This window comes from Lactuca virosa, chromosome 3 (genome assembly GCF_052849685.1).
Source record: "Lactuca virosa cultivar CGN04683 chromosome 3, Lactuca_virosa_CGN04683_v6, whole genome shotgun sequence".
Lineage (NCBI taxonomy): Eukaryota > Viridiplantae > Streptophyta > Magnoliopsida > Asterales > Asteraceae > Lactuca > Lactuca virosa.
Genome location: NC_136428.1, coordinates 370,409,058 through 370,436,728, shown reverse-complemented (window position 1 = coordinate 370,436,728; position 27,671 = coordinate 370,409,058). Strand labels below are relative to the sequence as shown.

At 37.5% G+C, this 27,671-nt stretch overlaps 1 protein-coding gene across 1 annotated transcript; it reads right to left on the bottom strand.

Moving 5' to 3' along the window:
* Positions 1-14,547: 14,547 nt before the first annotated feature.
* LOC145167644 (DNA repair protein XRCC4-like) lies at positions 14,548-16,273 on the bottom strand. Its single transcript, XM_079086880.1, has 5 exons — positions 15,982-16,273; positions 15,771-15,913; positions 15,322-15,450; positions 15,108-15,230; positions 14,548-14,957 (listed from the first exon to the last, which is right to left on the bottom strand). The coding sequence occupies exons 1-5, from the start codon at positions 16,115-16,117 to the stop codon at positions 14,721-14,723; spliced, it is 768 nt and encodes a 255-aa protein (XP_078943006.1). The 5' UTR covers positions 16,118-16,273; the 3' UTR covers positions 14,548-14,720.
* Positions 16,274-27,671: the final 11,398 nt, after the last annotated feature.

The window sequence follows — 27,671 nt, the reverse complement described above, 5'->3', positions numbered from 1 at the left end:
AGGTATCTTCTATGCTGATGTTTCATAATCACCATAACTAGGGGCAAAGGGTATGAAGAATTTTAATAATTATTAATTTAATCTGTTGGTCTTTTTTCTATTGTAGTTTTTGTTTAAATAAACTTTAGATGTAAGAATATTTTGAATCGCTAGGATTTGTTCATCGTTTCAGTTATTATGTATTTAGTTTTAATTTATGAAGAATTTTCTCCAATTGGTATGCAAGAAAAGATTAGAAAACAACCTTAATTATCGTTTGCTTTGCTTTAATTGAACACATAAATTTTATTTTTGTATTTTATTCTTTTGTATAATTGTTAGCTTTGGGGGACGTTTTTCAGACATCCATACGACAATTTTTCAAAACATGTCATGAGATTATGGCTTTGTTATTTGTGTCCATTGTAACTTCATTGGTTTTGACATTTTCATGGACTTTGGATGATCAGGTTGAAGGAATTGTAACAAGTTGACTAGATAACAATGATAAAATTAATGACATGATTAATCTGTTGACACATGAGCTCAGTTGCCCAAACCAAACCACTCATCGGAAGGTATACCAAAGATAAGATTGCTTGATTTTATTGAGAATTTTTTACAATTTGATGTATACGTGGCTCATGAGTTCACTTCCATTTGAGGTTTTAAAGGTTTTTTAATTACTTTATGCTATAATGAAGTTATGTGTAATTAAAATTAATATGTAAAAAGTTGAATGCAAATAAAAATTTGAAAGTTGTTTAAAACTAGCTGGTTTGCCCCGTGCGCGATGTAGCGGAAAGTTTATATATGTGTATTAGGCAAAAGATAATTTACAAAAATTGCATTCGTTGTTATTTATACATCGAAACCAAATATGATACATGGGTGTTTTGATTACAAAAGCAATATTTCAACATAAAAATTTCAAAAAAAAAAAAAAAAGCGGGATGTCAATTTGTAAGAACGTAAGAAAATTTCAAAAAACCATGTCAAAAACAAATATGTTGCAAAAAATATACTAAAGAAGTCATTCAATTAAACAAACTAATTTTTATATACATAAAAAATCAAAGTTATAAAAAAATATTGGAAAATTTTGTAAAATTGATTTTGTAGAAAATCACACTTAATAAAAAAGAGAACCAAAATTGTAAAAATTGATATTAAAAGATATTGTAAGCTTTTAGGGGGTGTTTGTTTTTTTCAAAAACCTCTTCTTAACCTCTTATGTTTACACCGCGCAGACAGCACGCAGACATATGCTATTACAGACCGTTTGTTTTTTAAAAGACCGCATACCCAAAAATATTTGTACGCTCTCTTCGTGGTGCAGACATAGACATGTGTTTTCTAACCTCTTCTCACCCACTTAAAGAAAAACACATTATGTAACCCACAATTTCCTTTGTTTGTTCCTTAATAAATAAAACAATAGATTTGAGGGCTTATACTAGACGCTGCCATTTTTTCTGTGTAGCAGCCATTTTTTTTCTTTTTCTGTCGCTACTTTTCTTCATATCAAGATTCACTTTTTATTTTATTTTATTATTTTTTCTTTGTCATGCATTATCAACATTTCTAATTTTTCATACCTAATATTTTAATTATCCTTTATTTCTCTATTATAAAGAATAATCAAGCTCTAATATATTATATGGTGTTCGATAAGATCATGTATTCAAGTTAACTTTTAACCATTTGTTATAAAAAAAAGTCATTTGTTTATTTTTAAACATTAAGATAAAATAGTTATTTTATCGTTTAAAAAATATAATTACATTCATTTTATTGTAAGACAAAAATTATTGTGTGGTTGTATGAATTTTATTTTAGTATTGTAGGATTAGAATTATTTAAATTTTGGTGTTGAAAATTTATTTTAAGGTTGTAAAATCAAATTATTTTAGCAAATTGCAGATGTTAAAAAACAAACAGTATTCTTCTTGCAGACTGCAGACGTTTGATCCACCTCTTTTGCCACAGAGGGTTGTAGATGTGGTCCGCAGACTGCAGACTTTTTGGCTTCGAAAAAACAAACAGCACCTTAATGTATTATCAGTTGTATAGACAATGAATAATAATTCATTTATGGGTCAGGTCAACCCTTTCAACGAACGGGTATTAATTATGGGGTGTGCATAGTTCAAAAAAAAACTTACAGGTTATGTACATTATGACAAGTTACAAGCAAAATCAATCTCACTTGATAAGTATCTTATCCTGTTAACTGAAACGATTACATTAACAACATGAATGATGAATGAATGAGATATTTAATTAACTTTTTTCATTAATTTGGCTTGTAGAAAAAAAAAATCAACATCTTAGTAATTCGCAACACCACTACTCCAAAACAAGCCAGTGATACCCAATAGACAGCACAATTAATGGTGATGGTGGGGATGAGAAGGGGTTTGAGGAGAAGTATGGGCATGGATATGGGTTTGGATGTGGGTGGGGGTAAGTAGATAATGTTGGTGATAACAAATCATAATAAATATAAAATAAAAGTGCATTAGTCATTCTTTTATATATATATATATATATATATATATATATATATATATATATATATATATATATATATATATATATATATATATATATATATATATATATATACTAGGTTATAATCCGTGTACCGGTTGGTTGATAGAATAAAATACATACATATAAACTATTTTTATACAAAATTTGTATATTTGTTAATTAATACCACTTAAAGTAATGTAAGGTAACAAATATACATAAATAATAGACAACAAAATTAAAATTCAAATTCAAATATATATATATATATATATATATATATATATATATATATATATATATATATAAAAGCCAAACCATTAAAAGCAAATAATATTTAGATTGGAATAGTTTGAGATCCAATTATCAAACCAAACCAATTTCTATTTTGCTTACTTAATTTCATTATACTACTTTTAAATCAACATCTGATTAAAATAAATAAAATTGGTAGATGTTTCATATATTATGAATTTTATCATTAAAAAATAAAGAATATGGGAACATAGGTTAGATGTTAGTCAAATAACATGAATAAAACACTACAACAGTAACCGTCTTATCCCTCAATACAAAGATTTTGTTGCCTTTCTCCATAGTAAACATTACTAAACAACATCTTGGCTTTTCCTGTCTAATGTTTTAAATAAAATCAAAAGTGTATGTCCATCAACAAAGTTGCATGACAGATTATGCTTGAAAAAAAATTCAAAATAACAAATATGTTGAATTCATATCATAAATCGTAACATAATTGAATAGTATATTGGCTGAGTTGACCAGCAAGGCTGATTATAGAAGATCTACATATACTTGCATTTTCAGCCCTCTAGCTCATACTTCAAGACCTGTATAAGACAAAACGACTAAAATAAGTGATCAACTTGCTTTCAAGAATCATGTTGTCATATATAAGTCATTTCAAGGTGAATATTTATTCAGAAATTAGAAAAAATGATATAACATGATAACTGTATGTGCCTACCCTCCATCTATAACCCCATCAAGGCATAAATAAATCATAACAACTCAAGTACCTCCCTTTGATCAAAAGTTAAACATGCATTAAGAACTTCATGAGATTACAAAAATAAAGAACGACGTTGACCATTTGATGGTAAAGTGCTATAATTAGGTAGTTTTTGAAAGTATGATATTGTGATCAAGAAAAAAAAAACCGATAGTAGAGTTTTAAACATTTTCTACCCACTCATAGCTATGTCACTATTAATTAAGTTTCCTGGAGCTTTTAAGACCCAAAAGTCTTTGTTCCAGAAAGACTGGGACAATGACTAATTTTATAATAATATACCATTTAGATGTTCCCAAATGAGTATAAGAACTGCAATTAGCATTTATAGCCAATGAAAGAAAAAGTAGCTTATTGTTGCTTAGCTTCAATATCCTTTGAAAAATCAATGTTCGGTTGACAGTCAAGTACCAACTTAGGAGCATTTTTGTTACACAAGAAAGGTCAATTAGCAACTAACTAACATGGATATTCATGAAGTTGTGTGTTAGTTGCGATTATTAGTACAAAAACTTTATCTTTTAATTTCACAAACACAATATTCCTTAGAAATACATCAATCATCTTTGCTTCTAAGGTCAAGTCCAACCGACCACCATAAAGAGAGAATAATCAAACTTATCAACAAACATTACACTCACTTTTTTTTTCAAAAAATAATCTAAAACATCAAATATTATCCTATTAACATAAAATCTAAAAATGTAATATTAGCAGTTCTTTCAACATTTATTCTGCAATAAGCGTATAAAATTTATGGAATATGATTGATGTCAAAAGTTGTCCCTATTTGTTCAAATATGTTAATGCAAAGTGATTTTTGCGTGAAGGCCTCAAAAGGTATCTTGTAACATCCCAAGTTCGGAAGCAAGAAGTTGAAGGGTGCAAAGTGTAATTGAAGGAGGGGACTCGACGAGTAGGCCTTCTTACTCGCCGAGTCGGAGCGGGTTTTGGGTCGCGGAATAAGTGGCCAACTCGCCGAGTCGGAGGCTGGGACTCGACGAGTTGGTACTGAAGGGAGAAAACCCTAATCCCGGGGGTGGTGCCCTATATAAAGAATGTTATATCCCTTCCTCAGCCTCCTTACCACTCTTGAGAACCTGTAAACCCTAGAAATCGAGTGAGCCTCCATTATTAGAGAGAATAAAGCTTTGGAGGAGGAAATCTTGAAAAGAGGCTTGAATATCAAGAGGCTTGCTGCAAATGAGTGGTGTAGATCCGGGATCTACTTCAGTTAGAGCTTATATTGGAGGTAATAATCTGTTTCTTGGGCTCTTTTGCATCTAGATCTATTATTGTTTGAGATTTGGGGCATTTTTGGTATGATTGAAGGTTATTTCGGGTTTGGAGGGTAGATCTGAGGTTGCTACCTCAGATGTAGACTTGAGCTGGTCCAGAATGTCATAAACTATTTGTCTAAGACTTATTGGTGAAGCCCCCTAGTCCTTAACCCTAGCCCTAATGTGTTTTGGGCCTATATCTCCTTGGTCTCACGTAAAGTTTGCAACTTTATGTGAGGGTTAGACTGTAGAAGAGTGGATCTATGGATTGGAGCCCCTGCATGGCTCGAAAAGCCACTGTATGGATTGAGAACTGGAGAGACTCGGCGAGTCACATGGGTGTACTCGACGAGTTGTATGAACATAGGCGTGGACTCGGCGAGTTGAAGAACAACTCGGCGAGTCTGTTGAAGATTGCCTTGGACTCGGCGAGTCTGTTCTTGGACTCGGCGAGTCAGGTCGCAGAACCCCTAACCTCTTCTGGTTAAGACGCAGATCAGTGAGTCGAGGGGTGACTCAGTGAGTTGGTCAGGATGGGACTCGGAGATCGTTGGACTCGACGAGTCTTGGGGCGACTCGGCGAGTTGAGTCGTGTTATGGAAGTTTCTGAGTGTAGGAACTCGACGAGTCGACGGGTCGACTCGGCGAGTAGAATCAACCAGGAAGGTTGACTTTGACTGAGGACTTTGACTTTGACCAAGAGTTGACCAGTTTGATTTCCAAGGGTATTTTGGTAATTTTGGTAGTTATGGAATTGGTTCTTTGGTAGTGTTCTGTGGTGAAGTTCGTGTCGGTGGTCGGAGCAGCTTGGTCTTATCTCTTCAGTCGGCAATTGCAGGGGAGTTATCCTCACTATATCGACAGGGTCTACGGCACCAAGGCTGGCCCTTTATCGGATGAAAATCCGGGTAGTGTTTGTTATGTTATTGCTTTGCTATATCTGCATCCTGGTATTTAGGATGGTGTTATGTTAGTGACATGGTTAAGGTCGGTACCCGGTATATAGGGTAATGTTATGCTAGTGACCGGTTAGGTCGGAATCCTGGTTAGGATGTTGATATGCTATGTGATCTGTTAGACCGATAGTCTGGTTAAGGATTTGTTATGTGATTGATTGTTTTATGTGCACATGGTTGTTTGACGAGGGTTGGGTTGAGGCGGGTCCTGCTTTGTGCTGAAGGCCAACATACCCAGGGCGGACCGGATATTCAGAAGGCCCAGCGAGCGGTCCGGATAGGCTGAAGGCCCCAAGAGGGCGGACCAGACGTGCCGAGGCTCGGAGAGTGGACCAGGCCGACTGAAGGCCCGGTGCGGGCGGACCAGTCATACTGTAGACTCAGAGAGTGGACCAGGTGGATTGAAGGCCCGGTGCGGGCGGACCAATCACACTGTAGACTCGATGTACATGGCTAGACTCGGAGGGTGGACCAGGTGGACTGAAGGCCCGGTGCGGGCGGACCAGACACACAGTAGACCGATGTGCATGGCTGTTCTATTTGTGATATGTTATGAGTATGATATGTGTGGTTGGTATTTTTGGGGTAACTAACTCACTAAGCTTTCGGGCTTACAGTTTCAGTGTATTGTTTCAGGTACTTCAGGAGATCGTGGCAAGGCGAAGGCGTGATCGTACCGCTCCTCATGTTTTATGATTTATATGATATGGTTCTGGGGGATACTCTGATGTTTAAACTATTTTTAAAACGAATTGTATGAACGTAATGGTTTTTGAATGATTTAAAATGTTTTAAATTGACTCAAATTTTATGGGTGTTACAAGTTGGCATCAGAGCCTTGGTTTGAGTGAATTGGAGGAACATTCGTGTGAATCCAGTCTCAAATCAAGGAGGGATTTTTCAAAATGGTTTTCAAAAGGTTTTCGAAATAAGTAAAGGAGGATGCAGAGGGTACGATCAGCCGGAGCCAGTACGTAGACCCCAAAATACCATACAAGTTATCTGATATTGTGATATGTTAGAACATCATGCTAGTAATAAGATAGGGATCCTCAGGACTCGTATGATAGAATTGTCTGATCTTTGATGCCTTATCTTATGTAGAGTACCTCAATTGATTGTTTGTGACTCTTTTGCGTGTGAACTAACTATTGAGTGAATACTCTAAGTCACATGCTACATGGGTTAAATGGTCTTAGGGTAAGGGATTTGGTCCTGCTGCGCAGCTCTTGTCTGAGTCCAACCGTTGTGGGGTTAAATCTTTTAGTCTAAGATTGTTTAAGTCATGTGGTATGTGATTGTATTCATGTAATAGTTAACTGGAACCAATGGAGGGTCGTGTGGCAGTTGGTGGATGGGTGGGTAGTGAGAGGCCGGTAGGCCAGTTCTGAGATATTTAGCATTCCTCTAGGAGTGAGGATTTATCGATCGCTATGTATATGTATATTGTAGGGTGTTGTGGTGATACTTGAGACAAATATGGGTAGGTGTGGAAGGTAGTATGGGCCCGTACTACTCAAAGCACAGGACCCATACGCGTATCAAGGAAGTCACAACTCTCTAGGGTATCGGTTATGAGATAATTCCCCGTGTGAATATGTGATGTGTCTAAGGGTCTCGTTGGTGTATTGCAGTATGGCGATTACGAGACGTTTCGGGGCAGGATCCGGTTCGGGATCAGGATCGGGAGAGGGTGGTCAGGATGGGTCAGTACCACCCGAGATCATTGGTCAGATGAGTACGGACGAGTTGGATGCCAGGATTCGTGAGATCCTGCATGATGAGGTTGTTGCTATGTTCCGGGCCGAGTTGCCGGAGATGTTTGGGTCGATCAAGACTACCATGGTTGAGTACTTTGATGAGCGCTATGCAGCTCTTGCGGAGGTGGCTGCCGCGGCAGCTACATCGGCTGTAGCAGTGGCAGGGGGAGGAACCGGTCGAGGTTTTCAGTATCGGGACTTCGATAATACGAAGCCCCCTACTTTCGATGGAGTTTAGGATCCGATCGTTGCTATGAGATGGTTGTCATACGTGGAGGGTTGTTTCTTCACGTGTTCATGCCCTGCGGATCAGAGGGTGAGGTGTGCTCTGAACCTTTTGAGGCTCGGGGCGAAGGATTGGTGGAGGTTGACTACGAGATCTTATTCTGATGCGCAGCGGGCTGCGGTTACTTGGGATCAGTTCCGGGAGATGTTCAGCACTCGCTATGTTCCACGGGTTGAGAGAGAGAGAGAGGTTGGCTCAGGAGTTCCTGGAGCTGAAGCAGGATTCAGAGTCGGTGACGGAGATCACCAGGATGTTCACTGAGAGGGCGATGTTTTGCCCGGAGTTTGCTTCGAAGCAGGCTCAGATGTCCCGATATCTGAGTATGCTCAAGAGGGACATCAGGCAGTTTGTGTCCACACAGAGATGTGATACCTTGTTAGAGTTGCAGGAGGCCGTCAGGCGGCGGGAGTTAGAGATGGAGTTGTAGTTGCGAGAGCAGAGGCAGGCCCCGGTGCAGTCGCAGCCGGCGCCGAAACGGTCCAAAACCGTTGACTTTAGGGTTGGAGGTCAGAGTAGCCACACTTGTGAGAAGTATGGGAAGGGTCATGCCGGAGTTTGTAGGTCCGGTGGTGTGTGTCGCAAGTGTGGGAAAGAGGGACATTATGCGAGGGACTGCCGTCAGTCGGTCCCGGCTCAGGATATGAGGATCTGTTATCATTGTCATCAGGTGGGACACTTGAGGGTCAACTGTCCACAGCTTGCTGCAAGACCGGTGCAGGCTCCAGCACCGGCCACTTTGAGGATTACTGGCAGGGGTCAGGGTGGAGCGGAGCCTCCGAGGGCTAAGGGACGCGCATTCCAGCTTACAACAGAGGAGGTCAGGACAGAGCCAGATGCAGTTGCGGGTATGTTTCCATCTTGTTATCTTGTTATTGGTGTGGTATTGTAAATCTGTCTGCATTGTTCCGCATGTTTCGTAGTATGATTGAGGATCTTAGTAGTTAGGAGTTGTAGTTAGCGTTCAGGAGGACTCTTGGTCGAAAGATAAGGTTTATGATCTCGTTGCTAGGAATAGCAACTGCGATGCGAGAAGTGTTCAGTTGAGGTTCGAACTTCCTTGGAGTTCGGGTGTGCGATGGCGGAAGGGTTATTCGGTGAAGGTTACTCACTCCCGAGGGAGTCAGTTCATGGTTAAAGGGGAATATATGGAGTAAGGGCGATTGAGCTATGCCGGTTTTGGACAATGGTGGTTAGTAGTCGGTGCACTAAGTGGGGGAGAATTGGAAAATTCTCCGGTAAAAACAGCAAGTATTCAGGGTTGGTTAGCTGCTTAGATTTATCAGTGTTGTTAGCCGAGAGTGTGGCATGATTCGAGAAAGTGATAGACAAGTGGGGCAGGGAACAGACCATGGTTTCAGGTAAGGTAGTTGGTCGATGTGAGGCCTGGGTTTAGGCCATGGAAAGGATTCCGGGAACGGAACTGGAGTTCGGAACCCCTAAGAGGGCTAGAACAGATTGTATGGGAGAGATTCCCAGGAAGAATGGTTCAGGATGGCGTACGACAGTTTTGGACGGTCCGGATAGACTGAAGGCCAAAAGGCGTACCAGTCAGACCGAAGGCTCGGGGAACGGTCCAGACAGGCTGAAGGCCCAGGAGGGCGGTCCAGACATGCTGAAGGTTCTGAGAGTGGTCCAGATAGGCTGAAGGCTTGGTAAGGCGGTCCAGTCATGCTGAAGACTCTGGATGTGTTAGTAGATCTGTATGCGGAGAATGAGTAAATATGTCGCCATGTAATAGTAATCGATATGGTCTGGCCCCAAGTATTGATCATGATGATGAAGTTGGCTGGAGGCCGTGCGTGGGCCTAGTTTATTATGTGATCGGATTCGGAGTATATGGGAGTTCGAGAATAGCAGTTGCTCTACATGGATAGTGTAGAGTGGAGTTTAGCTCAGTGAAACTTATAAGTGCGGTAAGGGTTGTTGAGTAGACTTCCTGGAAAGGAAATGTATGTAGCTCCGGAAGGAGTTTGGGTCCTCTGAGAGGAAGGCAGCAGAGTAAAAGGATGATCGAAAGTGCTTCGGTTATTGGTAGTAAGCACTGGGATTGTACCATGTATGGAAGCACATACGGGTTGGATGCCCGTTGAGGTTGTGGCAATGTTGGATGATGTGCAGGCATGTTTTCAGTCTCCCTGGAAGAGGAGGAGGATAGTGGTTCCAGATTGGAGATTGGGACAGAGGAAGGTGAGTCAGCAGGATAACAGACTCGAGAGTAGTCTGGACCGCTGCTGAGGACTGTATAAGGATATTACAGTCGGAGGTCAAGGACCTAGAGATCGTGATAGGGAGGTGTGAGTGGGTTGCACTCCGTGGTGTCGAACCGAAGGGTTCGAGAGTGACGCAAGGACAAGGTCCTTAGTTCCGAGAATGGTTGTAGGCTTGAGTTATGTATGTGGAGGTATTCCAATATGGGGTATTCCATCATGAGGATTCGTTCCAGGTTGCAAGTTATCAGGGTTACCGCCAATTTTGGGCGAAGGAAGATGGATTAGTGTTGTGGCAGAGCGCAGTGGGTGTTTGTGGAACCTAGCGTTCGCAGGACACGGAAGTGTGTTCCTGACAAAAAGGGGTAGTATCATCGAGTGATACATGATTGATATATGGTGACATTGAGTAGAAAAGGTCGGTTGTCGGCTTGGAGTATTGGAAGGGATGCTAGGCGAGAAGAGGTTATGTTAAGAGAGATGCAGTAGTAGGGTTGGCAAGAACCTGAGTTAATTGAGATATCGGAGTTTGCAGTGTAAGGGGTTTGTTCTGAAGCGTATACTGCAGTAGGCTTCGAGGACGAAGCCTAATTTAAGTGGGGGAGAATTGTAACATCCCAAGTTCGGAAGCAAGAAGTTGAAGGGTGCAAAGTGTAATTGAAGGAAGGGACTCGACGAGTAGGCCTTCTTACTCGCCGAGTCGGAGCGGGTTTTGGGTCGCGGAATAAGTGGCCAACTCGCCGAGTCGGAGGCTGGGACTCGACAAGTTGGTACTGAAGGGAGAAAACCCTAATCCCGGGGGTGGTGCCCTATATAAAGAATGTTATATCCCTTCCTCAGCCTCCTTACCACTCTTGAGAGCCTGTAAACCCTAGAAATCGAGTGAGCCTCCATTATTAGAGAGAATAAAGCTTTGGAGGAGGAAATCTTGAAAAGAGTCTTGAAGATCAAGAGGCTTGCTGCAAAGGAGTGGTGTAGATCCGGGATCTACTTCAGTTAGAGCTTATATTGGAGGTAATAATCTGTTGCTTGGGCTCTTTTGCATCTAGATCTATTATTGTTTGAGATTTGGGGCATTTTTTGTATGATTGAAGGTTATTTCGGGTTTGGAGGGTAGATCTGAGGTTGCTACCTCAGATCTAGACTTGAGCTGGTCCAGAATGTCATAAAGTATCTGTCTAAGAGTTGTTGGTGAAGCCCCCTAGTCCTTAACCCTAGCCCTAATGTGTTTTGGGCCTATATCTCCTTGGTCTCACGTAAAGTTTGCAACTTTATGTGAGGGTTAGACTGTAGAAGAGTGGATCTATGGATTGGAGCCCCTGCATGGCTCGAAAAGCCACTGTATGGATTGAGAACTGGAGAGACTCGGGGAGTCACATGGGTGTACTCGACGAGTTGTATGAACATAGGCATGGACTCGGCGAGTTGAAGAACAACTCGGCGAGTCTGTTGAAGATTGCCTTGGACTCGGCGAGTCAGGTCGCAGAACCCCTAACCTCTTCTGGTTAAGACGCAGATCAGTGAGTCGAGGGGTGACTCGATGAGTTGGTCAGGATGGGACTCGGAGATCATTGGACTCGACGAGTCTTGGGGCGACTCGGTGAGTTGAGTCGTGTTATGGAAGTTTCTGAGTGTAGGAACTCGACGAGTCGACGGGTCGACTCGGCGAGTAGAATCAACCAGGAAGGTTGACTTTGACTGAGGACTTTGACTTTGACCAAGAGTTGACCAGTTTGATTTCCAAGGGTATTTTGGTAATTTTGGTAGTTATGGAATTGTTTCTTTGGTAGTGTTCTGTGGTGAAGTTCGTGTCGGTGGTCGGAGCAGCTTGGTCTTATCTCTTCAGTCGGCAATTGCAGGTGAGTTATCCTCACTATATCGACAGGGTCTACGGCACCAAGGCTGGCCCTTTATCGGATGGAAATCCGGGTAGTGTTTGTTATGTTATTGCTTTGCTAGATCTGCATCCTGGTATTTAGGATGATGTTATGTTAGTGACATGGTTAAGGTCGGTACCCGGTATATAGGGTAATGTTATGCTAGTGACCGGTTAGGTCGGAATCCTGGTTAGGATGTTGATATGCTATGTGATCTGTTAGACCGATAGTCTGGTTAAGGATTTGTTATGTGATTGATTGTTATATGTGCACATGGTTGTTTGACGGGGGTTGGGTTGAGGCGGGTCCTGCTTTATGATGAAGGCCAACATACCCAGGGCGGACCGGATATTCCAAAGGCCCAGCGAGCGGTCCGGATAGGCTGAAGGCCCCAAGAGGGCGGACCAGACGTGCCGAGGCTCGGAGAGTGGACCAGGCCGACTGAAGGCCCGGTGCGGGCGGACCAGTCATACTGTAGACTCAGAGAGTGGACCAGGTGGATTGAAGGCCCGGTGCGGGCGGACCAATCACACTGTAGACTCGATGTACATGGCTAGACTCGGAGGGTGGACCAGGTGGACTGAAGGCCCGGTGCGGGCGGACCAGTCACACAGTAGACCCGATGTGCATGGCTGTTCTATTTGTGATATGTTATGAGTATGATATGTGTGGTTGGTATTTTGGGGGTAACTCACTAAGCTTTCGGGCTTACAGTTTCAGTGTATTGTTTCAGGTACTTCAGGAGATCGTGGCGAGGCGAAGGCGTGATCGTACCGCTCCTCATGTTTTATGATTTATATGATATGGTTCTGGGGGATACTCTGATGTTTAAACTATTTTGAAAACGAATTGTATGAACGTAATGGTTTTTGAATGATTTAAAATGTTTTAAATTGGCTCAAATTTTATGGGTGTTACAAGTTGGTATCAGAGCCTTGGTTTGAGTGAATTGGAGGAACATTCGTGTGAATCCAGTCTCAAATCAAGGAGGGATTTTTCAAAATGGTTTTCAAAAGGTTTTCGAAATAAGTAAAGGAGGATGCAGATGGTACGATCAGCCGGAGCCAGTAAGTAGACCCCAAAATACCATACAAGTTATCTGATATTGTGATATGTTAGAACAACATGCTAGTAATAAGATAGGGATCCTCAGGACTCGTATGATAGAATTGCCTGATCTTTGATGCCTTATCTTATGTAGAGTACCTCAATTGATTGTTTGTGACTCTTTTGCGTGTGAACTAACTATTGAGTGAATACTCTAAGTCACATGCTACATGGGTTAAATGGTCTTAGGGTAAGGGATTTGGTCCTGCTGCGCAGCTCTTGTCTGAGTCCAACCGTTATAGGGTTAAATCTTTTAGTCTAAGATTGTTTATGTCATGTGGTATGTGATTGTATTCATGTAATAGTTAACTGGCACCAATGGAGGGTCGTGTGGCAGTTGGTGGATGGGTGGGTAGTGAGAGGCCGGGAGGCCAGTTCTGAGATATTTAGCATTCCTCTAGGAGTGAGGATTTATCGATCGCTATGTATATGTATATTGTAGGGTGTTGTGGTGATACTTGAGACAAATATGGGTAGGTGTGGAAGGTAGTATGGGCCCGTACTACTCAAAGCACAGGACCCATACGCGTATCAAGGAAGTCACAACTCTCTAGGGTCCGGTTCCGGGTACTAAACCGGGTTTCGGGTTTTGGATTGAATTAACATTTAAAAAACATAAAAATACACTTTTAACAAAAATACTGCATTTTTATAAAAAAAAACTGCTTGTTTAAATAAAAAAACAACACTATTAATAAAAAAATTACGTTAAACTATTTTATTTGTAAAATACCGCACCATTTATAAAACTGTACTTTTTATTTAAAAAAAATTGCATTTTTTAATAATAAAAAAAGCACTATTAATAAGAAAAATGATACGTTTATTTATAAAAACAGCAACAAAAAAATATTTTTACCTTTAGTTTCATATTCAAAAAAGACATATTTTAATAATTCAATATCATTATCTATATAATTTAAATTTATGTTGTTATTTATAAAAGGAATTAGGGTAAAAATGTTTTCCGGACCGGTCCGGGTTATATCCTGAATTCCGGGTACGGTCCGGTCCAAACCCGAAACCCGATTATTGGAAAAAAACAAAACCCAATAACTGGCCGACTAATATGAATATCGAGTCTGGTCCGGGTCCAATCCCGGCTTTTCCGGTTCGGTCCGGTCCAACTTATCGTATGCACATCCCTAAAAAATACCACTTACTATCATTGCTTATTGCATGTTTGTAAAAAACAAAGTAATTTATTATAATTTGTCGTATGATAAAATTATAAAAATAGCTTATTTAGCTTATAAATTAGTTTATAAATTAATCTGAGATACTTTTTGACAAACTTATAAAGCTTTTTCATAAATATTCAAAATATATATATATATCTATTATTTTTTTAGTTATATATCTTAAATGTTTATTATTTGCATTGCAACCTAATTTATAAAGTATTTGTACCAAACATTATTAATTCATAAACTATCTTATCCAGTAGGTTTTCAAACAATATCTAAATCTGTGAAACTTTCTTACTTTTGAGATGGGTGCTTTTGATCATACTAAAATTATTAGATCACATTAGTGGAATTTGGTTTCTTTTAAGTTGAAATTTTTTGGTGAAGAACATTGAGGTGATGATGTCAAATTTAACACAAAAAAAGGGTTGAGAAAAACAGCTACATCATTTTACATCTCGCCTCTAAAAGTAAAACATGAGCCAAATATTTATATCTATCTTAAATTGATGTATTTTACTTTCTTTTTCTACCACGTGGCTTGTTTTCTGAAGTGCTGGTGACATTCGTGGCAGTGTCTTCCTCCACGTCATCATCTTCACTATCACCCTCAAAAGTCTCTGTTCTATCACTGGATTCTCCCTCATGCTCTTCTTCTTCTTCTTCCTCTGATTTAACATTATTTTCCTGATTTGACATTTTCTCTCTCATCTCTCTTAATTTTGCTTTCTTTGAGTTCAATACACCAAGAAACTACACCATTCAAACCAAAACCAAAACAATTTTATCGTTACAACTCCATTACATAACATGAAAAAGCTTAGGTATATAATTACTCAAAACGACGTAGTTTTGGGTAAAAGAACATAAGTACATTGCTTTTAATGCTTTAATAGTTAATACCTTAGAATAAATTGTGGTTTCAAACTCTGCTTTCTCATTCTGAAACTTCTCACTTTGTGCTAGACATTTTTCAGCTTCTGTTTTAAGTTTCTCATTTGACTTTGTTTTCATCACAACTTCCTCCTATTTTATTAAAACAGCAGTTATCAAGTAATAATAAAAGAATAGTAGACAAGTTTGAGATATGAATTGAAATGAAATTGCATTATCTTACACTTAGGCGTATGTTAGCATCCATCAAGAAGTCAAGTATTCCTGCGGTTATCTTCTTACTATCTTCAGCTGGTTTAAACTTCCATCGCCACTCTAGCTTTGTACCTTCTTTCTTGAATGTCCATGATAACTGCAAAGGATTTGGCACCAAAAGGATATGATATATCAAAAGAGAAAGATTCAAAAACTTTTGAAGACCTATGGATCGATCAAACCAAATTGCAAAAGAAAATTGGGAGAAAACCCACAAAAACTATTACATAATGGATCTTTAGCTACAAGTATAAAGAATTCCCTGATAATTGATCTCTAGAACTTCAAATTTTCCTCTTTATCACTAGAAAGTATATTCAGAAGACAAAGAATCCAGTAATTGAAAGGAAGAACGTATGAAATTTTTTGTGCAAAGGTAATTAGAACAAAAGTTATGACTGATTTTTGAGTTCTTACTCTTTTATTGCCTCCAGCAGCATCAGCAAACCCGTAAATCGAATCAGGCTGTTGAAACCCTAGGTAGCGTTCCGACAAATCGATGTACTCCGATGTAGGTTGGTCCCAATTAGAAGCTCTCTCCTTCACTTCCTCTTCTGATGCTGCAAAATACCATTAAAATTGAGATCAATGACGTTGCTTTGATAAGATCGGAGTGAGTTATTGATACCGTTGCAAGTCCAAGCGTCAAGGCCATCGGTGATGGAGAGATTGAAGTGAGAAGGAAACCAGGTGCCTTTGATGAAGAATGGATGAGGGTTTTGGGGGATTTGAAGTTTCAAACAGGTGTGTCTGGCTGAATCCATGGCGGAATACGGTGAAGTGGTTTGTGTGTGCGTGGGAAGGAAGAGGGTTTTGTTTCATCCCGCCTCCGGTCTTTCAAACGAGTTGATTTTAAAGCATCACGATATTGCTTGACTTGTTTAGAAAGCTTTTGGCAAGGTTGTACGGATCATTTCCAACTAAAGATAACAAAGGTTGACACGATATACCGTCATGATTCTATATCTATCTTTTAAATCTTAGGTCATTCGTTATACCCACCACTAATCACTGGTGGATGTCACATCATCACCGCGCTCCCTACAACTAATCATGGGATACCTATCACTAAACATACCACTCCACCTCATTTTTTATTTAAATTTAATTCAAAAATACATAAAAAAAATCATATAATTTATTTTTTTAAATATTAGTTTTCATTAATTTAAAATACCAAATTTCATTAATTAAAATAAAAATAACATTAGAAATAAAAATTACATTAATTAAAATAAAAAAATAAAAATAACATTAGAAATAAAAATTACATTAATTAAAATAAAAATAACATTAGAAATAAAAAAAAAACTAAAATTACCAAGTTTAACTAAAAAACTATCCCCTATTCCTACGTTGGACTCGAACGGACTCCTTCATCGCAAGAAATAGCTCCAAATCTTCGCCTTCGAGGTCATCCGCTTTCATTTTCAAGATTTTCATATCCGTTTTTGTTTGAATCACCGATTGTGTTTCTATCATTTTTTGTTATACCCGACTCAACATCTTCGTCTTCGTTTCTTGAACGTGCATATAACGCTCAAATTTCTCTCCAAATTGATCCATAACACTAGATCCCGAAGACGTTGAAGCCGCTTTTTTTGCTTTATTTCTTCCAACGGGCCGACGAAGAGGTTGCTTGTCTTCAAGATCAAGCGGTCCGTCGTTGATGTCGAAATGTGTTTGGCCGTCTGATTGTTGAGACGTTCCGTCGGGGTTTCTTGAACGCTTTGAACCGGAAGATTGTGAACTTCCTTCCGTTTGCTCTTTCCATTTCGGAGCATCTTTCAACTTTAGCTAAGGTTTCATATACGGAAAAGCTTTTGCGGGTTGCCGTTGTTTTTTCAAATTGATCCGAAGTCGCCTTGAAAACATCAAAATCATTTGACCCGCTTTTTCGTATCTTTAGGAGGTTGTTGTAAATTCCTCCAAACTCGGTGTATTTGAGTCGAATATCGCGCTACTTGGAGCTAATTTGATCGGGATTTCGACTTTCACTTCCCGTTAACTCATAAAACACCGCGCAGACTTTCTCCCAAAAACAACCGAACGTTTGACTATCGCCTTCAATCGGGTCTTGGGAAGCCGAAATCCATGCATCGGCGAGGTTTTCTTTTTCGTCTTTTGTCCATGGGACCCTTTCTTGGGTGGTGGTGGGTCGGGCCGGTTTTTTTCCTTTTTTTTTAGGTTGACTTGGTGGTGAAGGTTGAGTTTCCAAAACAAAATCCGGCGAATGAGGGGGTTGTGATAGTTGTGGTTGGAATTGTTGTTGGAGTTGTTGGAGTTGTTGGAATTATTGGAAAGCTTGATATTGTTGAAGTTGTTGTTGTTGGAAGGTCGGGAAAGGTTGATATTGTTGTTGGAAAAGTGTTGTTTGTTGAATAGGGGAACCGGTTTGAAGCAAATTGATAAAACCACCTTGAGGTGATTCCATGGTCGGGAATTGGCGAGGGTTTGTGTCTAACGCAAAGGCGTTATCGGGTTTGCGATTTCTAAAGTTTTTTTTTTTTTTTTTTTTTTTTTTTTTTTTTTTGGGGGGGGGGGGGGGGGTTGGTTGGGATTTATTTTTGATTGATATGAAATTGCTGTGTGCGTATTGTGTATAGAGAAAGAAAAGAATGGTGTAAATATTGAGTGTAAAAATGCGGTATTTATAGGTAAAAATAGAAGTTGTTTTTAATAAATAAATAGTTTAAAAAATTAGCCGTTCAACTGCTAATTGTTTTCTCTTCCCCCATTGGCCCTTATCCCGCAACCAATACATTTTCGTCGTTTCAACTCATGATGCGTACCACAAATGACCACGAACACGAGGGACCACGAAGGTCCGGGCTAGTGTGCACGAGCCACGATCGTGGCCACCTAGACCACGGAACCCTTCGTGACATACATAGCGGAAGGTCTCATATTTATGAGTGGAATAGAGTTGATAATTTGTCCGAGTCAAAAAGTTTATTTTTTTATTTTAAACGGAAAACTATTTAAATCTACTCTTAAATACTACCTATGTCTCCTGAGAGACTTGAACCCATGACCTTACCTACCACATATGTCTCCTGAAAGACTTGAATCCATGACCTCTCATTTTAAAGGATTACTCCTTACCATTAGATCAAAAAGCCTTCTGATTGAAAAAGTTTATTCACACCCAAAAAAATAGATGATTACCTACTTGATATGACTAAATGACCAATTACCTACTTGATATGACTAATTGACCAATTTATATAGATTTTTAATTTATCTCAACAACATGTACGGATTATATTTTATATTTATAATTTCTTCTCTTTAGCTTATTTTATCTTTATAGTTTTTCCCCATTAGTTTATTAAATTGTAACTATAGAATAATATTTATGATTTTTTTATTGGTTTTTTTATTTTGTTACACATTACAATGTTTTATAATTTTAAACGTAAAACGATGAGATAAAAAGTGTTACAAAAATAAACAAAAAAATAAATAATATAAATAATGTTTTGAAAATAAAAAGGATAAAAATCGAAAATAAGTTATAATAAAAAGACTATAAATATAATTTGAATACTAATAATAATCTTTGGACACAATTCAAACAAATTTCTTATCTGGCGCTCATTTCAAAGATACATACGAATAATTTAATTTTAGTCATAACAAATACTTTATCTGTCCATATTAATATTTTTGTCTTGTCTCAAAATAATAGCCTACTTCAAGAAATAAATATCTTTTACCAATATTTCTTTCATTATTAGTTAAATTATCATGAAATTAAATACAACAAAATGATACAAGTGTCAATTCTGTTAATAAAGTTAGTGGTAATTAATATTTCATTAATTTGTATTTTTTTATATGTGGACAATAATTTTGAGACGGAGGGAGTATAATGTTTTTCTTATAAATAGACCCCTCCAATTTCATTTTCATCGTACATAATTTTGGAAAATAATATATTTTAAGTAACGACATGAGTTGGCGCGAGTATTTGTTACCGTTTTTTTAAATGACAAATGTAATTTATTCATAAACTACTCATTAATTCCACATATGTCAACTGCATGAATTGAACCCTCAACCTCAAAGAGGGAGTGCAGCACCGAAAACCGCTAGGCTAGAAGCCCTTTGGTATTTTTTAGTGTTTGATGAATTTAATTATAAAGTATGTTCATTTATTTACTATTAAGATATTTATGTTTATGTAAATCATATATTCATATTTATATGTATTAATTAGGATTAACGATATTCACACAAACAATGCACATCGAGATGGGGATAATGAAAGAAGTTACTTCATTAGTGACATATCGGATTTTGAAACTGACATGGTAAAAGTTTTAGGTTTATTCATACAATTATTAATCGATAAGTTTAGTAGTTTCTAATAAAAACATCATTTTCATGTAGATTGGGTTCAAAAAACGGGGCGCCGAGTTGGTTACGTTATTATAATAAAAAGATCCACGACTAACGTAACTATTTATTTTCAGTGTGGTCGTGGAGGTGTTTACAAAAGTAAAAGAAAAAATATATATCCACAAAAAATACTGGTAACAAAATAATAAATTTCCCATCGAATTGAAAGGCAAGTATTATTGGTAAATAATTGTTGGTCTTTAAAAGCGACATATGAAATGCATAATCACGAGCTTTCCTTATATTTAGAAGGTCATATGTATCCAAGGCGTCTTTCTGAAAGTAAAACTCAATTAGTTGAAGATTTGTTAAGAAACCACGTGAAATCATGAGATATATTATCTATATTAAAAAAGAAAAATATAGAAAATTTATCCACTCTTCCAACAATATATAATGCAAGCCAAAAATTCAAGAAAACGGAGAAATATGGCAAAACTAAATAACATATTGTTATGTCTTTCTTAGATAAGAATGACTATATTTATTATAGTCATTAAGATACATCAACAAACGAGCTTCAAGATTTATTTTTTGCTCATTGAATATCATTAAATATGTAGTATGCCTTCTCGTACGTGATGATGATGGATGAGACATACGAAAAAACAGGTACGAGATACCCCTCCTTGAAATAGTTGGTGTCACGCCAACTAATATGACTTTTGGCATAGCATTTGTCTACATGCATAAGGAAACAGAATCCAACTATACGTGAGCACTAGACTGTTTGAAATCGACAAAGGATAGATACATATTTCCGCGTGTTATTGTCACAGATAGAGATTTGGCTTGCATGCAAGCGTGTAAAAAATACGATAAGGGATTACTTTTTAGATGGCACAATACAAATATTAAAAGAAAATACAAAAGACTAATGTCGGGTAATTGTTGGATTGCTATCTATAGAGGCGTAAACTTTATTGTAAAGTCGATGGCCAAATGTTTAACACACAATTCAAAAAACAATCAATATTTTTTCAAACTAAAGCACCTGATCCATTATTGAGCAAAAAATCGAAAAAAATAAGACCTCCGGATCCACCAACTCAAGATCCTTTCACACATAGTTTTGATATGCATATGTCAGATTACATTCCGTCAACTCGAGATCCTTGCACATATAGTTTTGATACGTATATGTCGGATTATATGGAGTGTAATCAATTTGATTTAAACCAGGGACCGGAGAGACACAACACCTATCCACTTCTAAATGAAATTCCAAATGAATTTTGTAATGTCCCAAAAATACTAAGTAAAAAATTTTCATTTTAAACCACCAAAACCATTCAATCATTTGTTCAAAACCAACCAATGTATAAAGTATTCTAAAAAATCAGAGTAAATCAAACATATTGTATAAAATAAATATATGGGGGATGCAGTGCAATCAAGCGGGGCGCTTTCTTTGGAACCAGAAGTACCTGAAACTTTTTAAACATAAACCCATAAGCACAAAGCTTAGTGAATTCCCCAAAATACCGCATACCATATATAACATCGAGCCCCGCCCACACAACTAATGGGCCCCGCCCTCATAACGGACCCTGTTCACATCAAGGGCACCGCCCAACATACATGCAAGAGTCACAAAGACAATCTAGCATCCTACATAGTATAGTGAGAAAAATCGCCTCACAAATGCAGTCGACAGCTAACAGGCTCACATAGATGAAAAGCGGGTGCTATACACCTCCTAATGAATCATACAAGGTAAAGTCTTATTCTACCTTCAAAACTAGCAATATGACAAAAAGTCAACCGGGTCAAAAAAGTCAACGGTCAAAGTCAACTTTAGAAGACCACCACATCGTGGCCCACCCTTGGCCACGTCGTGGCTATTCAACCCAATCACGACCAATTCCACTTCCACATCGTAGAAAACACGACACTTTTGTCAGAGTTTGGATCCTTTGTGCAAAAACCAGATGAGAATTTAGATCAGACGGTCAATCGCTTTAATCACTTGTTGAGTAGAATGCTTAAATACAATCTTAAGAGACTAGTTATTGAAGAAAAAGTTACATTCATGAACGGTCTCAGATCTAAATGAAAATCAATAGTTTCCACCGTTAAGGCTCATGAACAGTTCAAAAACTATTCGTTGGCAAAAATGGTGGGAATTCTGAAATCTCATGAAGATGAAGTCACAAAAAAAAGCCAAGCTAGTCTCTAGTGTTGGATCGTTGGCTTTGGTCGCTAAAGGTAATAAGCAAAAGATATCAGTTGCTGAAGATTCCGAATCTGACATTTCGGATAATGAACTCTTGAAGGAAGATAAAGCACTAATGGTGTCTAAGCCCAAGAAATTCTTTAAGAATAATTTTTCTCGTTTCCGAAACAAGTTCAAGCAGGGCAATTTCAGTTACGAAAAGCCAAAAGAGGAGAGTTATAAGAATTCTCAGAATGACGAAGAGAAGATGTTGCTAGGTGATTCTGGATATGACTGTAACTATTGGCATGGCAAGAATCACTTCGCAAAGGAGTGCATGCTACATAAACAGAATGAGAAGAATGAGAAGGATAAAGATGAGGCTTACTACACTTAGAAAATAGATGAACTCTGAAAGAAAAATGCATCAAATATGAAATCTCTGTTGATGGTACAAGAGGAAAGTGATGATGGTCGAGTTGAAGTGTGGTTCACTGACTCAAAATATGATGAAGTTGATGGGTTCAAAGCATATCTACAATCTTATGTGATCATGCAAACCTAATTGCTTTGGATATAAGTTTTTCACTAACTGAACATGAAAATTGAATACCAAAGCAATAACCCTATATCTAGTATACAATATTCGAAATTCATGTATAAATTAGGGTTAGAAGATTACCTCACTTGTTATGTAGTAATAACAAGTCTAACTTGAAGATCCTTGACTCTTGAAAGCTTAGTGCCCCAAATGTTGCACCTCTAATGGTTCACAAACACCCAATGCAACAAGATGAGAGGAGAGACACTAGAAAAATCAGCTAGGGTTCTTCAAAGAAGCATAAGGCCGAAATTCTAATGCTTGGGGGTTTATATAGTTGTGGGCTGCTAGGGTTTTCAGGTGGAAACCCTAATTTCCTGCTTAAGGATTAAGCAGCCCATGGACTCCTCATTATGAGGCCTTGGACGGAAATCTTATAGGGCCTCTATAATTTTCGTCCATTCCATCATAAGGAGTCCAGTAGCCCAGTTTCACAACTATCAATGATTTGCAAAACAACCCCTTCATTATTAATCAGTTCCTTTAATCCCAAAATTAATATCAAATTAATTTCTAATCAAATACTAATTAATAATATGATTTCCAAATAATATATTAATCTTGTAATATATTAATAAAATCATTTTGAGTACCAATTTATTGTTTCACATAATAAATTATACTCTCTCTCCACTAGTCATCCTGTCAATTTGCATGAGTGAAGGCAACCCAAAAGGACCATGCTACAATCAAATCAAGTACATACCAATTATAGTTATGGGCTTAGACACCAAATCCAACAGTCTACCACTTGGATAAGTCTAATAACTATGATTGCAAATATGACTTCAAAAATTGACTAGCAATCGTAGATTCGTATCTTTCAAAAGCCGCTGTCAAACTCTGATCTAATCAATGACGCGTCCTTTATATAAGGGATCAAATATTCCTCCGTTCTATAAGATATCGTATGGACATGAGACATGAATTATAATCAATCTCTCTGTCCAAGGTTTGTTTCCCAATTTTCGATTCATGATGACTGACTAACTAAACAGATCAAATCAGTCCAGGCTTGGCCAAGCGCTTCAAATGTCATCACTAAATCATCGAGAGGCCCACAGATATCGCTTTTATCCCATTAAGGGTAAAAGGAACGGATAAACTTCGACTCATATGCTTGTACTATTTACTCATCAAATCACACACAACAATACGTTTTATAACATCAAGTTACTGATGCGTTTATGTATTATCAATGCACAACTGACTCGTAAACAACAAGTCATATGTCTTCGTTTCAAGGATATAAGATATTATCGTCTCAGAATTACTCGTGATAAAATCCATGAAGTAATTCACTGAGCGTGGGTTTAATCCAATACTTAAATCCTATTTCAGGAGTACTCATGAACGTTGCAGCAAACATTTGCAATGTCTAAACACTTAGACAATCTACACGCCAGTTCATGACAGTCTTACTTCATTACTTACTTCCAAAGTATGATCGACTGTGGATAGTTTGAATAATCCAATTATCCGGGAAGTAAAACATGCGAAGTGAAACACAAGAATAACCTAATTAACTATGGTCTCAAAACATTTGAATATAAATAAAAGCACTTTTATTTAATCACCATATTAATTAGACTTTACTCATTGTATAATGTTTCGGGTAATCAACTTAATACTTGAATTAAAACATTAGTCATGCCATGCACAAAACACACACACTATGTTTATCTATGGTCCTTTCTTTATGAAACAGATCAATTGAACACATTTCTAATGATGCTCATTTCACAATTCCAAATCCTTATTACAAGTGTAAGAATACCAAATTCTTGCCACCACGAGAATCCGTTAAAGTCTAAACTTACATGCAATGATCCTTTTGTAATGTCAAGGCACCGAAGTCACAAAGACTTTTCCAATAATATTACAAACCATTCCATTGGAGATTTGTTACAAAAACAATTCCATGGAAATGAAGTCTCACATTCAAAGAGAATTCCTTGAACATCCTTCTTGCATTAAAGTTGCTAATGTTACACACAAATCTCAATAACCAACTTCCATTATGGAAACATTTCCATATTCCCATATGACTATCAATTCTGAACAAGAGTTACCTCTACTTAGAACATGTCAATATGCCGCTTCCAAAATTATACTATACTTCCAACTGTCCACAAGCAACAAATCTTTGGCACACCTTAGATTGTCCTTGACAGTTGTTTAACAACTTTATTCATATCCATTTCTAGTCCTTTTTCCCTCTTAATGCGCTAGGCATTTGGAAAAACTAGAACAAGTGAATATTATAGCACATGCAATCGATCCTATACCCAACGCATATGGGATTCGATTCATGATGTCTTACATGAAGACATGATACTTGATCAGTCTCTTGCTATAATAATTCCATATATTGAATTTCCTATGTTGAATTACTTCAACATGATATTCATATATGTTCATGACTAAGTTCCATTAAAATTTCAATCTAAGCTTTTAGATTCGAAATGAAGTGTAAGTATCTTTTCCCTTACTATAGCGAAACAATTTCCAAATTCTGCAACTTTGCAAATTTGTAACCTTTGTTTCCTATAAATAGCATTGCTAACTCGCAACACTCATCATAATGATTATGCTCCCACTAGCATAACAATTATGTTTTTGCTAGCATAACAATTATGCTCCTACTAGCTTTGACATGTACCCAGAAATCTAGACTTCTAGAAAACAATACCTATTGACTTTCTTACCAAAGTTCAGATTTTTGATACGAGGTGTCTCGATAAGTCTTTATCTAGACTTCTCAAGCTCATACACATTTCATTAGATAGCTCATGTGTGTGTCTAAACCCTTTCAAAACTTATAGCAATAAGTACTGAATGTTCAAACTATTTGCCATTTCTCACTATTCGAACTATGAAAAGGGATGTCGTAATCATACTCGAATTTGAGAACGCAATTATCATAACTGGTAACTCTAATGATATTAATTAATACTTTAAAATCTACAAGTGAAAGCGTTTCCTCACAATCATTTTCATGAAGTAGAGAGAAACCTCTTGCCACTTAGATTTTATGGTGTATGTGTTCCTATCCATGTGAATTTGTCATTTCCAACCACTATCATAAGACAAGGCTTATGACAAATTCAAAACTCATATGACTGAACTCGCTTAGTCTTACTTTCTCGCCATCCGATAGCACAAGGGCCTACCAATGCTTCCAATTTATTAAGTGGCTCACCCATATAGATCAATGTACTTTCACCGATCAAGGTGCTTTGCCTTATGCAATCAAATGAGAACTCATAGAACTCACATGCATAGTCAACTTAACTAGAATGGGCACAGAAACAAGAATATGTCAACACGATATGTTATCAACCTTAGGTCGTGTGCTAGTGATTACTAATAGGTTTATTCTCAATTGTCTTCCTGAAACTTTTCAATATCAACAAGACTCCCATTGACTTCTAGACATATAAGATTCTATGTCAAAGAACATTCCTTGACAAACAAATATTCAAGAGTTAGTGTGTGTTCTTATCAAGAAAACACTCCATATAATTGGTCTTAGTTGGTTTTTGTTTTAACCAAAACATCACAACTACCAATTTCAAATGTGCTAGAGCAAGAAAACATTTCCACTCCACATTTCATGAGGTGTTGTAAAACTACTTAGAACATGTTACTCAAAGTATAACTTGGAGTAACTAGAGTATGATTCTAAAACTTGATTTTGGAACGAAGTATGACTCATCTTCTTGATTTAACCATTTCAACAATACCTGATTCCTCTTCTTAGTCACATAAATGCACTAAGGTGTCCTTAGAGGATCAATTGTGACATGGTTCCATAATCATTAGGATGATCATAAAACATGATACTAAAGTATTCTCCTTTCCTTTCAGATTGGAGAAACTTTTATCTTTCTGCCTAATTGATTCTTCTTATTCGTTCTGCTATACTTTGAGACTTTTCAAGGTATCATAATTACACTTAATCTTGTAAGCATAACCATATTTACTGAACTATCAGTAAATCATGACGAATAAACTTATTGTCCTTTGTGGTGGATCTGACCAGTTCACATCAATGTGTACTAGATCCTTTAGTCATTCACTTGACTCACATATACATGTGAACAAGGAATTAATCTCAATTTACCAAAGATCAAGATTCTCATACATCACACAATTCAAATCGTATGATTCCAAATTTATGTCCAATTGAAACTTGGGGGATGAGAATCCTTCCTCACTTGGTAAATTGCGACACTACCACAAGCAATATCACTAAGAATCAAATCCATTTTCAACATTGCTAATAATAGAAATATAAACACCAATTTTCATAAATGCCATTGCAAGTAATCATAAAGTAAATAAGATAAACCACAAAATTTACTTTATTGATAATGTGCGGAAAACTTGTCCTTACAATGCAAATACACATGAAAACTATGTTTCTAAATATTCCTAAGCAATCTATCACAACTCCTAAGTAGCAGCTCCAAATTCTGATCATTGAACCATGTGGCTGAAATCCATTTCTTCATATCAGAATTAGCCTTTACTTCCTCTTAAGCTTCCTTCATTCTCTTAGATTCTGCAAAACATCAAAATGCAACTTTCACATCATGTATTAAGAATATATGAACAGGAACTTAATATAGGAGTTAGATAGTGGATGTACTTGAAGTAGAGTCATACAATTTGACTTTACCATCTTTAAGATCTCTCAGGTAGTCAGGGCAGCTTCACTTCCAATTCCCCTTCAATCGGCAATAGAGACAAATGGAATCTTTAGGAGTGACACGTGAAACTATCTCAACATCGACCTTTCTCTTACGGTCAAACTTTTTGACCTTGTCCAATTTCTCTCCCTCAGGAGAAGAAATCATTTCTGGATTATCCTCGTGGTCATTGCCTATGTACATGGAAATTTAGGAGGTAGATCTTCCAAACAAATTTGCTTGATTAGTCCGCCAAAGCATTGCTGCTTCAGCAACAATTAGCAAATATGTCAGATCAATAAGGGTCACATCCTGGTCTGTCATATAGTAGTCCTTAACGAAGTGACTATATGACTCAGGAAGCGATTGTAGAACCAAGTTAACAACTAGCTTCCTTGGGAAAATGACACCCAACATTCCCAGTCTGTCAATGTGTGACTTCATCTTCAGGACGTGTGCACACA